Below are 15281 nucleotides of genomic sequence, written 5' to 3' on the forward strand. Positions count from 1 at the left end.
GTATCTGGCAACGGGACCTGAGGGCTGAAGCACAGGTGAGACACTGGTGCAAACAACATTGCTCGGGCACCTCCATTTTGGAGGAGGTGCCTTATATATGGTGAAGTCCTCCGGCCATTGGCCGGGGACTCCTTAGGATGGCGCGCGCGGCCCCTTTAAGAGGGAGGGAGAGCGCGCGCGCGCGCCCTAAGCACAGTGGCCGAGAAGGAGCGCGCGCTGCCAGCAGAGCGGGAGAGGGACGCCGGGCACGGAGCAGAGCGGTGAGGGGAACAGCGTCCCTGCCTAGCAGAGGGCAGGGACGCCGGCGCTACAGTACCCCCCCCTTTAGGCCCCCCCTTTTTTAGGCCAGACAGAAATTTAGCTAAGATGAGAGGGGCATGGATGTTCTCCCGGGGCTCCCACGTTCTCTCCTCAGGACCAAACCCCTTCCAATCTACTAGAAAAAGGTCTTTCCTCTTACCCTTTTGGTGGCAAGAATGTTCTCTACCTCAAACTCGTCCTCAGCAGAAACCGGAGCAGGAGGCGTACCTGTAGACTTGGAAAAAGAGTTAAGTACCACAGGTTTGAGGAGAGATACATGGAAAGAGTTAGGGATCCGTAAGTTGGCCGGGAGTTTCAATTTATAGGCCACCGGGTTGATCTGGCTGATGACCTCCAGAGGACCGATGAACCGAGGCCCTAACTTGTAAGAAGGTATCTTGAGTCGGACATATTTAGATGAGAGCCAGACTTTATCTCCAGGACGAAATTGTGGAGGATCCAGGCGTTTTTTGTCAGCGTGTCTTTTCATCCGTTCGGACGACTGAAGGAGTGCGGATCGGGTACTCTCCCAAATGGAGGAAAATTTGCTAACGAGAGATTCCGCAGCCGGGTTGTCCACAGAGGTGGAGACAGGAAAAGGAATCCGAGGATGTTGACCGAATGACTACAAAAAACGGGGATTTGGAGGAGGATTCGCTCTGGTGGTTATTATAAGAGAACTCGGCCCATGGTAGGAGATCCACCCAGTCTGAATGATGGGCATTAACGAAGTGCCGGAGGTAACTGGTCAGGTTCTGATTGATCCGCTCCACTTGACCATTGGACTGTGGGTGGTAAGCGGAAGAGAAGTCCAGGGTGACGTCTAGCAGTTTACAGGTGGCTCTCCAGAAATGTGAGGTGAACTGTACCCCACGATCCGACACGATGTGGAGGGGCAGGCCATGAAGACGGAAGATGTGGCGGATAAAGTCTTTAGCCAGCTCGGGTGCAGACGGGAGGCCTGGCAGAGGAATAAAGTGAGCCATCTTGGAAAAGCGGTCAGCGACCACCCAAATGACCGTACAACCGGCAGAGACTGGGAGATCAGTTATGAAGTCCATGGCAATATGCTGCCAGGGGGCAGCAGGCACAGGAAGCGGAAGGAGGCGACCGGCTGGCAGGTGTCTTCGGACTTTGTTGCGGGCGCAGGACACACAGGCAGAACCGAAGTCTATTACGTCCTTGTGCAGGGTAGGCCACCAGTAGTGCCGGGCAATAAGCTGGAGGGTCTTTTTCTGACCGGCGTGGCCAGCTAGTTTAGACGAATGGCCCCAGTGTAGGATCTTCTCCCGATCAGGTACTGAAACAAACGTCTTACCGGGAGGGAGACGATTTAGACTCACGGGAGCCACCTGCATTACTCTGGCGGGATCGATGATATGTTTAGGTTCATCCTCGAGATCTGACACTAGAAAGGATGGGGACAAGGCGTCTGCTTTGACGTTCTTGTCAGCCGGGCGAAAATGAAGAACAAAATCAAAGCGAGCAAAAAACAAGGACCACCGGGCTTGGCGCGGGTTAAGTCTCTGGGCATGCTGGAGGTAAGCCAAGTTCTTGTGGTCAGTGTAAATTATTACCGGGTGAAGAGCCCCCTCGAGCAGGTAACGCCACTCCTCCAATGCCAGCTTGATGGCCAATAACTCTCGGTCTCCTATGGAATAATTGCGCTCTGAGGAGGAGAAGAGTTTTGAGAAGAAGCCACAAGTTACCATCCTCCCGGAAGATGATTTTTGAGTAAGTACCGCTCCGGCTCCAGAGGAGGAGGCGTCAACTTCCAGGAAGAACTGCTTGTTGCCATCTGGGCGATGCAGCACCGGGGCGGAAGAGAAGGCCTGTTTTAGGGAAAGAAAGGCCTCCTCTGCTTCGGGTGGCCACTCTTTGGGATTAGTACCTTTACGGGTGAGCGCGGAAATTGGGGCCGTCCGGGAAGAGAAGTGTGGTATGAAGAGGCGGTAGTAGTTGGCGAAGCCCAGGAATCGCTGAATGGCCTTCAACCCCTCCGGTCGGGGCCATTTCTCGATGGCAGACAGTTTCTCAGGATCCATTTGTAGGCCGGTCTGAGAGATAATGTAGCCCAGAAACGGAAGCGAGGTCTGCTCAAAGAGGCACTTCTCAAATTTAGCGTAGAGATGGTTCTGCCTGAGCCTGAGCAGGACCTGACGAACGTCCCTCCGGTGAGTCTGGAGATCCGGAGAGAAGACCAAGATGTCGTCCAGGTACACCACTACGCAGGAGTAGAGAAGGTCCCGGAAGATGTCATTGACCAACTCTTGAAAGACGGCAGGAGCGTTACAGAGGCCAAAGGGCATTACCAGATATTCATAGTGGCCGTCCCGGGTGTTGAATGCCGTCTTCCATTCATCCCCCTGACGGATACGAACCAGGTTGTACGCCCCACGGAGGTCCAGTTTGGTGAAGATTCTAGCCCCCCTCAGACGATCAAATAACTCCGGAATGAGCGGAAGGGGGTACTTATTCTTCACCGTGATCTGGTTAAGGCCTCTATAGTCTATACAGGGACGGAGGGAGCCGTCCTTCTTTTTGACGAAAAAGAAGCCTGCTCCCGCCGGGGAGGTAGATTTCCGGATGAATCCCCTGGCCAGATTCTCCTCAATATATTCGGACATCGAGCGCGTCTCAGCAGCGGATAATGGATAAATACGCCCACGGGGAGGAGAAGTACCAGGTAACAGGTCGATAGGGCAGTCGTATGGTCTATGAGGGGGTAGTGTCTCTGCTTCCTTTTTATTAAAGACATCAGCATAAGACCAATACGGGATCGGAAGTCCAGGTAGATTAGCTGGGGTAGGAGAAGGACGGACGGGATGAACGGGAACCAGACAGGTCTTATGGCAGCCCTGTCCCCAGCGAAGGACCTCTCCGGTCTGCCAGTCAAGAACGGGTGCATATCTCTGGAGCCAAGGTAGACCTAGCAAGAGGGCGTGAGAGAGTCCAGGCAGAACATGGAAGGAGATACTTTCAGAATGCAGCATTCCCACCTGCAGAGTAATGGATTCGGTGATGAGTTGGATGGGGCGTGGTAAGAGCCCCCCATCCACGGCAGCAACGGACAAGGGTACAGCCAGAGGTTTGGTGGGGATGCGGTATTTCTCTACCAGGGACTGTGAAATAAGATTCCCGGCTGCTCCAGAGTCAAGTTGGGCTAGTTCGAAATAACGGTTCTCCCCGTAGACGATTGAAACTGACAACAGCAGGGATGGAGAGGATTTATTCTTGTCTAGGTGGACCTCTCTGAGCGAACCTAGACACAGGCATTTCCCGACCTCTCCGGGCAGGCACGGATCCGGTGCTCCTTACTGCCGCAGTAGAAGCAGGTCCCCTCGGCACGGCGTAAGTCCTGACGGGTCTTGACCATCTTGGTCTGGTCGACCTGCATAGGCTCAGGAGAGTGTACCTGGTAAGAGACAGAAGGAGTGACGGGTTTCTGAAAAGTAGGAGCTAGACGGGGTAATCTCCTCTCACGGGTGACCTCTCTGGCACGCTCCTGGAACCGTAGGTCAATCCGGGTGGCAAGAGTTATTAAGTCATCGAGAGTGGTAGGAATGTCCCGGCCGGCAAGCTCATCTTTAATACGGCCGGACAGACCCTCCCAGAAGACGGATACCAGAGCGTCGTTATCCCAGGCCAGCTCCGAGGCAAGGGTACGGAACCGTATGGCATATTGGCCCACGGTGAGACTTTCCTGACGGAGGCGTAGCAGAGATGATGCGGATGAGGTCTTCCGTCCGGGTTCGTCGAAGACTTTCCGGAAAGCCGTGAGAAAAGCAGGCAAGTTGGATACCAGGGGGTCTCCTCTCTCCCATAGAGGATTTAGCCAGGCCAGGGCCTCCCCGGTGAGATGGGACATGATGAATGCAATTTTGGCCCGGTCGGAGTTAAACTGGTGAGATAATAGTTCAAAGTGCAGGGTGCACTGATTTATGAAGCCCCGAGCCTGGGCGGAGTCGCCTCCGAAGCGAGGAGGTGCAGAAAGCCGGGGTCCGGGGTAAGGTACCATGGTATTGGTGGGCAGCGGGGCTGCCGGGTTGCGAGTCATGGCACTGGCGGAGGTTGCTGGTGGAGCAGTCAGAGTGTCCAGGCGAGTATTGACATTCCGCAGGTGACCCAGGATGGACTCCTGTTGGGACCTTTGACGGGACAGTTCATGACACAAGTCCGAGAGCGAGGGAGCTTGGGTGCCACCGGGTTCCATGGCCCGAGCAAACTGTAACGGGTCTGGGAGGCGGAACCTCTGAGCTACTATACAAGGGGGCGGCCCTTGTAAGGGAGCGGGTAGCGACCAGGAAAGACGGGCTGGAAGTCACAGCAGGAGAACGGGATAGTCTCTGAGTGAACGGGCTGGAGGTCACGGCAAGTGACCGAGGCAGTCTCTGGATGAACGGGCTGGTGGTCACGGCAGGTGAACGGGACAGTCTCTGAGTGAACGGGCTGGAGGTCACGGTAAGTGACCGAGGCAGTCTCTGGATGAACGGGCTGGTGGTCACGGCAAGTGACCGGGACAGTCTCTAGGTAAAGGGTTGGTACGACCTGTGGCGGCTGAAGATAGACGTGAGCTCCCAGGTGAGCAGGCGAGAGTCTCTGGATGAACGGGTGGTCACAGCATGTGACGGCGGAGCCTCCAGGAAGACCAACAGACAGGCGGCAGATGAGCGCTCCCAGGTGAGCGGGCAGGAGTCACTGGACAGGCAGGTGGTCACAGCACGTGACGGCGGAGCCTCCAGGTAGGCTAGCAGACAGGCAGCAGATGTGCGCTCCCAGGTGAGCGGGCAAGCTGGTCCATAGACAGACAGACAGGAGTTTGGAAGGCAGACCGTCGGACCTCAGGCAAGCAGGCAGGTAGCTGATGTGCGCTCCCAGGTGAGCGGGCAGGCTGGTCCTTAGACAGACTGACAGGAATGGTAAGGCAGACCGTCGGACCTCAGACTAGCAGGCAGGTAACAAGTAATCAGGCAGGAATCTGGCAGGTATCTGGCAACGGGACCTGAGGGCTGAAGCACAGGTGAGACACTGGTGCAAACAACATTGCTCGGGCACCTCCATTTTGGAGGAGGTGCCTTATATATGGTGAAGTCCTCCGGCCATTGGCCGGGGACTCCTTAGGACGGCGCGCGCGGCCCCTTTAAGAGGGAGGGAGAGCGCGCGCGCGCGCCCTAAGCACAGTGGCCGAGAAGGAGCGCGCGCTGCCAGCAGAGCGGGAGAGGGACGCCGGGCACGGAGCAGAGCGGTGAGGGGAACAGCGTCCCTGCCTAGCAGAGGGCAGGGACGCCGGCGCTACAATTTTTCAGCCATTTTTTGCAAAAACTCCTCTAAAAAAACCCTCTGTGCGTACATAGCCCGAGCGTTTTTGCAGCAGATTTTAGAGGGGATCCCAGGACTCCTTCCCAGGTAACTGAACATGACTGATCTGAGGTAATTCTCCCTATTTCTTGTTTTTCGGCCCCTCTTGACTCAGGACAGCCGGCTTCACACCGTCCCCCTCTTGTCTCAGGACCGCCGGCTTCACACCGTCCCCCTCTTGCCTCAGGACCGCCGGCTTCACACCGTCCCCCTCTTGCCTCAGGACCGCCGGCTTCACACCGTCCCCCTCTTGCCTCAGGACCGCCGGCTTCACACCGTCCCCCTCTTGCCTCAGGACCGCCGGCTTCACACCGTCCCCCTCTTGCCTCAGGACCGCCGGCTTCACACCGTCCCCTCTTGCCTCAGGACCGCCGGCTTCACACCGTCCCCTCTTGCCTCAGGACCGCCGGCTTCACACCGTCCCCTCTTGTCTCAGGACCGCCGGCTTCACACAGTCCCCTCTTGCCTCAGGACCGCCGGCTTCACACCGTCCCCTCCTGCCTCAGGACCGCCGGCTTCACACCGTCCCCTCCTTCCTCAGGACCGCCGGCTTCACACCGTCCCCTCCTGCCGCAAGGACCGCCGGCTTCACACCGTCCCCTCCTGCCTCAGGACCGCCGGCTTCACACCGTCCCCTCCTGCCTCAGGACCGCCGGCTTCACACCGTCCCCTCCTGCCTCAGGACCGCCGGCTTCACACCGTCCCCTCCTGCCTCAGGACCGCCGGCTTCACACCGTCCCCTCTTGACTCAGGACCGCCGGCTTCACACCGTCCCCTCTTGACTCAGGACCGCCGGCTTCACACCGTCCCCTCTTGTCTCAGAACCGCCGGCTTCACACCGTCCCCTCTTGTCTCAGGACCGCCGGCTTCACACCGTCCCCTCTTGCCTCAGGACGGCCGGCTTCACACCGTCCCCTCTTGTCAGGACCGACGGCTTCACACCGTCCCCTCTTGACTCAGGACAGCCGGCTTCACACCGTCCCCTCTTGACTCAGGACAGCCGGCTTCACACCGTCCCCTCTTGCCTCAGGACCGCCGGCTTCACACCGTCCCCTCTTGTCAGGACCGCCGGCTTCACACCGTCCCCTCTTGTCTCAGGACCGCCGGCTTCACACCGTCCCCTCTTGTCAGGACCGCCGGCTTCACACCGTCCCCTCTTGCCTCAGGACCGCCGGCTTCACACCGTCCCCTCTTGTCAGGACCGCCGGCTTCACACCGTCCCCTCTTGTCTCAGGACCGACGGCTTCACACCGTCCCCTCTTGTCTCAGGACCGACGGCTTCACACCGTCCCCTCTTGTCTCAGGACCGACGGCTTCACACCGTCCCCTCTTGTCTCAGGACCGACGGCTTCACACCGTCCCCTCCTGCCTCAGGACAGCCGGCTTCACACCGTCCCCTCTTGACTCAGGACAGCCGGCTTCACACCGTCCCCTCTTGCCTCAGGACAGCCGGCTTCACACCGTCCCCTCTTGACTCAGGACGGCCGGCTTCACACCGTCCCCTCTTGACTCAGGACGGCCGGCTTCACACCGTCCCCTCTTGACTCAGGACAGCCGGCTTCACACTGTCCCCTCTTGCCTCAGGACGGCCGGCTTCACACCGTCCCCTCTTGACTCAGGACGGCCGGCTTCACACCGTCCCCTCTTGACTCAGGACGGCCGGCTTCACACCGTCCCCTCTTGACTCAGGACGGCCGGCTTCACACCGTCCCCTCTTGTCAGGACCGCCGGCTTCACACCGTCCCCTCTTGCCTCAGGACGGCCGGCTTCACACCGTCCCCTCTTGTCAGGACCGCCGGCTTCACACCGTCCCCTCTTGTCAGGACCGCCGGCTTCACACCGTCCCCTCTTGACTCAGGACGGCCGGCTTCACACCGTCCCCTCTTGTCAGGACCGCCGGCTTCACACCGTCCCCTCTTGTCAGGACCGCCGGCTTCACACCGTCCCCTCTTGCCTCAGGACCGCCGGCTTCACACCGTCCCCTCCTGCCTCAGGACCGCCGGCTTCACACCGTCCCCTCCTGCCTCAGGACCGCCGGCTTCACACCGTCCCCTCTTGCCTCAGGACCGCCGGCTTCACACCGTCCCCTCTTGCCTCAGGACCGCCGGCTTCACACCGTCCCCTCTTGCCTCAGGACCGCCGGCTTCACACCGTCGCCTCAGCCTTGTACTTCCCGCCGTCACGTGATCCTGCAGGAGGCGTGGCTTTCCTCTCCACTGGCCGCGCAGTCTCTGAGGAGGCGTAGCTTTCACGCCTGCTGATGAATATGCATAGTTTGGGCGTGGTTTAAGACGTGAACTCAGCGAGGATTTGGAATATTCATGAAGGGGGCGTGGCGCAGGTTGTCGGCTCCGGCTGCCGCTGACAGCTGCGGAGAGTCACCGGGAGACACAGGCTCAGGACTGCACAATCCCCGGGCAGAGCCATCAGGCGGACGGGAGACCCTCTCCCCGGAGGGGAGCACCATGCACTGGGAGGAAACAGGGCCTGCTGAGCCCTACTGACACGGGAGCCTGCCCCCCACTCCAGCCCGGGCATCCTTGCACCCCATCCTGCCCCCTGTCACCCCAGATCTTGCTGTTTTTGCAGCACAGTGACCCCATTTTCTGCAATCACTATTTCCTCCATTGCTTTGGTCTCTGATCCGGGACCCCCCATAGCTTGCAGATACTTTTGCATTAGTTTGCACACCCCCTTCCTTATTTTTGGTCCATGCACCCATTGCTGACACCCCAGACTTGACCTCCACACTTTGGATTGCACCTCTCCTCCTCCTGGCATCCTCTTGCAGTTTGCAGCAGGTCACTTTACACCTTGGCGCTGGTTCATTGCTCCTTCTTCCCATCCAGCCACCTGTGACTGATCCTTTCTCATGGATGGCGGCCAACCCCGGTGACACCTGAGGACGAGAAGCTGCGACCACCATGGAGGGGGTCACCGTGACACAAGAGCGAAGCTTCCACAGCCCCTTCCTGGAGCTGGAGGACTTGACGGAGGCGGATTTTATGAGCAATGTGGTAAGAGAAATTATGTCACGTTGGATAATAATTGATCGTCCGTCACCTGAGGACCACAAGTCCCAGCCAACCCTGATGCTGTAAACCATAAATGTCTGTTTATAATGGATCCACTAGAAAAAACTGGTGCAAAGGGAAACCAAAGTTCAAAAAAACAACAACTTTGATTTCCGTGTTGTTCCGGTTGATGGGATCCATTTTTATTAGAGTCGTCTCTGTCCCCTCTCGCGCTGCTCACTGCTAAAAACGGATCCATTAACGGATGACCTAACAGATGAGCGTCCATTATGATATGATTTTCCGGGACTTTAAAGGTAAAAAACCCTGGATCCATTTGCTTTCCATTTTTTGGGGACAGAAAAAAAAAGTTGTGCAAATCAAATTTTTTTGCAGGTTCTTCACAAAAAAACGATGGCAGACGGAAGGGATGCCTTTATCTTTGGAAACGTAAAAGAGTCCTGTAACGAAACATTTTATTACTGTTTTTCTGCTCCCCAAGAGGATGAGAAAAATGGAAATAAAACTGACCGGAGAACAGAGTGCGAATCCTTTTCTACACTACACCTGCTGTTTCTTAGGTGGAGATGTAGCAGAGCTGAGTGTGGCTTGTGAGAATATTGGAAAAGGAGAAATGTTCCAGCTACAGGTATCTTCGTAAAAATTGTAAACTTTATTAGGTCATATAAGATGGTGCATATTGCACCTAGAAAGACATGATATAAGCAAACGCGTTTCAGACTATCATTGCAATGATTAAGGACATATAGTCTGAAACGCGTTTGCTTATATCATGTCTTTCTAGATGCAATATGCACCATCTTATATGACCTAATAAAGTTTACAATTTTTAGGAAGATACCTGTAGCTGGAATATTTCTCCTTTTCCTGATTCATTATCCGGCCGCACTGCGGGTTCCCTGTCTCGGTCTTCATGTGGGTGATCTGACTTCTTTTACTTTTTTTTGCCTTGTGAGAATATTAGGTCTTGTCCTTGAATTCTGCAAATCAATTGTTGTCAAGATCCACAAAGGGATAAAAAAGAAGCATGTATCACCTGTCGTCTGTTATAAGGTTATTAATGTGGCAAAACCATCAACCCCTTTGTAACCTGAGGGTTTGTAAAAGACTTTATAGGGAGTCATAAAATGACGGATTGGGAATGTGATAGGTTATAGATGCTGCAGCCCCTGAGATAACTGAAGGAGGTGGTCTGAGCGTCGGTGCTGGAGGAGAGTGCGGTACCCGGCAGCCTCATAGAATGGAGCCATGATGTGCAGTTATGACCACCAGTCTTCTCCGGACCTCCATTTAATGATTCTCAAAAGTGATAGGGCATAATCGCATGATCACTGGAACCCCCACCAATCACTAGAACAGGGGTCCTAAACCCCCACATTGGATGTGACTGAATGAAGCAGTGGTCCTACATGCTGTACCGCTCCTTTCAGTGTCTAGGGGGCTGACACAAAATGGAGCAGAAGCTTGCATGTGTGACCACGGGTGCAATCACTCTCTTCCAGAAAGTGTTCTAGTGATTAAGGGGTTTCAAGCATTATTGCAATGCATAAAGTAACATATGTATTAGGTGATGATTACATGATCACTGGAACCCCCACTAATCACTAGAATAGGGGGTCTTATCCAGAGGGGAATGAATGAAGCCGTGGTCACTCCTGCTTCAGTCAGTTTCTGACACAGAATGGAGCGGACATGTGCTTGTGCGACCACCAGGGCTTTGGACCCGCTATCATGCATTTATCACCTATTGCATATTGTCTGTCAGTCCCACACACATTGAATGGAGTGAATTACGCATGTGTGACCCACACATAATCCACTTTCCTCCCAAATGGGGCTCTAGCGATTGGTGAAACCCTCAGCAACCATATAATTATCACCTATCTTGTAGATACTGTAAGTGATAAATGCTTCTCTGGGTCATCCCCTTTAAATGACAAGCTCGGCTCTGCTACATCTGTAGGATATTGCGCAGGGGGCATGGTACAGTAGCTGTCATTGCTGCTAGGCGCTGTAATATTACACTGTGCACGTGTGGAGTGATGATGATGATGATGGACTTGTCGGAGACACATTCCTATTATGTTATATTATGTCTCACAACAAAGCCTTCGACAATCCCCCAGGTTACCAAGGGGTGGATGGATTTCCCACATTAATAACTGTATAATGGACAGGGCTAGCGGCGGACCTGCTGGAGCAGACCATATAGTGACGGGTGGCCAACCTAGGGGTCTCTGGCTGATGCAGAACTACAACTCCTAGCATGCCATGAGAGCTGCTATAGCGAAGATACCGTAGTAATGTGGTGTGTAAAACTTGCTCCATTATCTTGCACATGCACAAACTGGGTAAACGAAAGGCGATTTCCTATTTTATCAAACCAAATCCACACGTTACTTGCAGATTTTGCCACGGATATCACCCTATACATTGCAAAAGGTGCAATACCCAACAAAAGTCCGCAGAAAGAATTGACACTCCTGTAAATTTACAGAATCCACAATTAAATTTACGTTCTGAAAATGTGTAGATGAGACTTTTGACCATGTACTTAGCTGGTGACGTATTATGCTGCGGATTTCCCGAGTATACAGTATATCCTGAGTGTAACAATATGGCGGATCAATGGTGAATTCCCTTAATGCAGATTATGTTGCAGAAATTTCTACAACCAAAAAACGTTTCGATTCATCCTAATGGTGTTGTATCAGATGAATGCGACAGTAGAAAAGCAAAACTCTCCTGAACAAAATCCACAGTAAATGCACAAGGATTGAAAAACTCGAGCATCTGCAGTTCATCTTCTCATTAATGTCTGTTCACATTGCATGTGCGGTTTCTATATTTTCAGCCCAGGGCGAGCAGAGAAGACCTCCGTGCATCTTCCCTTAATTCTGTTAGTTGCACACAACAAATTTTGAAACTCCCATAGAAGTGAATTGAGAGAATAACACATGCTCGGTTACCTCAAGATGAGGCCTTATTCATGAAAAAGGTGCATGTACCAATATCAGATTGGTGGGTCTGGTACCTGGCACCCCCAAAATCAGCTGTTTGCCGATCCTGCAGTTGCAGATGTACAACACCACAGTGCCGCCCAATATGTAGTGACCGTTCTCAGTACTGCAGATCACATTCACTTCAATAGGAGCTGAGCTACAGTACCGAGAACGACCACTACGCGTGTACGGAGAATTGCGGTTTCGGCTGTGTACATCCTGCAAACTGCTGATCGGTGTGCGGGATTTGAGACCCTAGACCCATAGTGACTGATGAATCATAATAAACAGTATTTTTAGGGCGTCAGTACATGCACTATTTCTAACGCCCGCCTTCTGACATTTCGCACTAGGGCTGGTAACTGTCTGTAAATTCATGGACAGTCCATAAAATAAAATAAAAAACGCACATTTTTACAAAGCAGGAGAAATCTTTGCAGCGAATTATCTAGTAAATATCATCCGGTTGGATTAATGGTTACTGATGCCTTCAGATTGGGATTCTGGATTGTGAACATGGATAAAATGTTCTTTATCTGTGATTTTTGGATAAATTGTCAAGAAAAAGAAAACATTGGTTTGGCAACTTTGTCTCCAACCAATGACAGATGAGACCCCTGTGATACATTGACCTGAGCTGCTCCTGCACCTGCACCGCCTGCAACCTTGTACAAGTTGATACATTTGTTACATCAATCAAGAAGAGATGACTGGTATATCAGCAGTGACACAGGGTCGTGCTATATGGCCAGGAGGGCCGGTGTAGTCACCTCACTTTACTTGTAGGGACAGGCGGACGTGCCCCTATAAGACGAGCATGGCTTTATGATGTATCTATGACTCACAGGACTCCTCGCAGTTACAGACCGTGCCTGCAGACGTGTGTCAGAGGATCGACCCCGCATGTTTCTGCCTCATTACTCCGGAGGATTACATAGGGAAGATAGTGGATGAATAGTCCGAGGATGGCTCATTTATATTGCATCATGGCGATGAGGCGCAGGGAGTGGGGGGGGGGCATTCCATAGAAATGTGACAGGGCTGTATTAAAGGGGTCCACTAGATTTGATTACTAGGGGTCAAGGAGCGAGGCCTCTGTGTTGCTTTTCTATAAGGGTCTCCTCACTATGGTTCCCAGAGGGGGGATCCTAATTGACAGCCCATACAACATATGTACTAGTATAAAAGGGACTGCATTCATAAAATAACCCCTTAAAGGGGTTTGTCCAGTACCTTATTTTATTGTACAAATGGGTTCATGGTGGTCACAAAAGCCCAGACACTTAATGAAGCCCTCCGTCTGCACCACTAGTCATGTCCCCCGTTGGTATCTTTGCTTCCTCTCCCGGTGAGGGGTGTAATGTGACCACTGCAGCCAATCAGCAGCCAGTGATTGTCTCAAACGGTCATGAACTATCCAAGTCCGAAGAGAGCAAGAACACTGTCTCTTCCGGCTCAGATAGAATGTGAAGGCTGCAGCCGATCCAGGGCTGCTAAATGGCACGTGATGTCCCCCCATCACAAACTCCCATTCACTAAGCTAAGGTACGGGCTCTGATTATTGCTGTTTCCAAGAAGCAACAACAAAAAATAGTCTGCACAGACCAAATACTTTTCACAGCTGAGAATTTGCTACAATTGTATCCAGTCTAGACAATCCTCTGTGCGCTAAACACACCAGCAGCAAATGTTTTCCATTTCCTAAAAGTTTGCTACAATGTGTCAGTTCAGGTAAAATGCGTTAGGCTGTGTTCACATTGCGTTTTAGGCGTCTGCCAGTGGCTCGACGGTGCTTATATCTGAAGCCCTGGAAAACGGGATTCAGACGTTGGCACTAAAGGGGCCATTGACTTTAATGATGCAGATGGAGTCACATTGTGCTGTCGAACATAATTTGAAGCGCAGTGGACCACGTTTTGGCACACGCTTCATATAGGCGGATGCTACCAAAAATGATGTTCGAGAGAGCACACTATGACTCAGTCTGCATCATAAAAGTCAATGTCAGCGCAAACGTCCTAACTCCGTTTTCCAGGGCTTCACACGTAAGTCCCGACGGAGCCTCTGATAGAAGCCTAAAATGCAATGTGAACATAGCCCTAGTCCGATTAAAACCCTGTAAGGCTATGTTCACACATCATGGGTTTTTTTGCATCAATTTTCTGCAGGAAAATCTGATCTCGCAAGGGAGGTTTGTTCAGCATTTTTCTTTTACTGTTGGTGATTTTTTTGGTGCATTTTTTTCAGCGTTTTTGTCACTGTCCTTCTGTCTCTTTTTATGCATGTACATAAAGTTCGGTGAAAAAAAAAACCATTCTATTTTGGCATCAAAAACTGAAAAAAACGCTGACAAAAAGTTACCTGCGTTTCTGGTGCATTTTTTTCACCACCCATTACTTCCTATGGGTGAAAAAACGCTGAAAGAAGTGACATGCTCTATTTTCCAAAAAAACACGCAAGGCACAAAATCCTGAACAAAAAAAAAACATGATGTATGAGCAGAGAATTCTGGTTTCTCATAGACTTTGCTAGTACTGCAAAAAGCAGCTGAAAATTTCCATAAAAAACTGCATGAAAAAAACATGATGTGTGAACATAGCCTCTCACCTTTAATTCTAATTTAAAGGTTCAGAGTCCTGTATCTGCTGACACACCAACAACTGAGGGACTCATCCAACCTTACAAATATTGATAGATATTAGATAGTGATAGATAATAGATAGATAATAGATAGATAGATGATAGATATGAAAGATAGATAATTGATAGATAATAGATAGATGATAGATAGATAATAGATAGATGATAGATGACAGATATGAAAGATAGATAATTGATAGATAATAGATAGATAATAGATAGATAGATGACAGATATGAAAGATAGATAATTGATAGATAATAGATAGATAATAGATAGATAATAGATAAATAGATAATAGATAGATAATAGATAGATGATAGATAGATAGATAATAGATAGATGATAGATAGATAATAGATAGATAGATAGATATATGATAGATAATACACTGCTCAAAAAAATAAAGGGAACACTTAAATAACAGAATATAACTCCAAGTAAATCAAACTTCTGTGAAATCAAACTGTCCACTTAGGAAGCAACACTGATTGACAATCAATTTCACATGCTGTTGTGCAAATGGAATAAACAATAGATGGAAATTATTGCCAATTATCAAGACACGATCAATAAAGGAGTGGTTCTGCAGGTGGGGACCACAGACCACATCTCAGTACCAATGCTTTCTGGCTGATGTTTTGGTCACTTTTGAATGTTGCTTGTGCTTTCACACTCGTGGTAGCATGAGACGGACTCCAAAACCCACAGAAGTTGCTCAGGTAGTGCAGCTCATCCAGGATGGCACATCAATGCGAGCTGTGGCAAGAAGGTTTGCTGTGTCTGTCAGCGTAGTGTCCAGAGGCTGGAGGCGCTACCAGGAGACAGGCCAGTACACCAGGAGATGTGGAGGGGGCCGTAGGAGGGCAACAACCCAGCAACAGGACCGCTACCTTCGCCTTTGTGCAAGGAGGAACAGGAGGAGCACTGCCAGAGCCCTGCAAAA

At 51.7% G+C, this 15281-nt stretch overlaps 1 protein-coding gene across 2 annotated transcripts in view; it reads left to right on the top strand.

Annotated features, from left to right (window-relative positions):
- The first annotated feature begins 7960 nt into the window (after positions 1-7960).
- Positions 7961-15281, top strand: part of CREB3L1 (cAMP responsive element binding protein 3 like 1) — a 91444-nt gene continuing 84123 nt past the window's right edge. For both annotated transcript variants that reach the window (XM_073658860.1, XM_073658861.1), the window contains exon 1: positions 7961-8675. In XM_073658860.1, the coding sequence (XP_073514961.1) occupies positions 8583-8675 (93 nt within the window). In that variant the 5' untranslated portion in view covers positions 7961-8582. The remainder of the gene's footprint in view (positions 8676-15281) is intronic.

This window comes from Phyllobates terribilis, unplaced genomic scaffold, assembly GCF_046119375.1.
Source record: "Phyllobates terribilis strain yellow unplaced genomic scaffold, ASM4611937v1 Scaffold_13__5_contigs__length_258822181, whole genome shotgun sequence".
NCBI lineage: Eukaryota > Metazoa > Chordata > Amphibia > Anura > Dendrobatidae > Phyllobates > Phyllobates terribilis.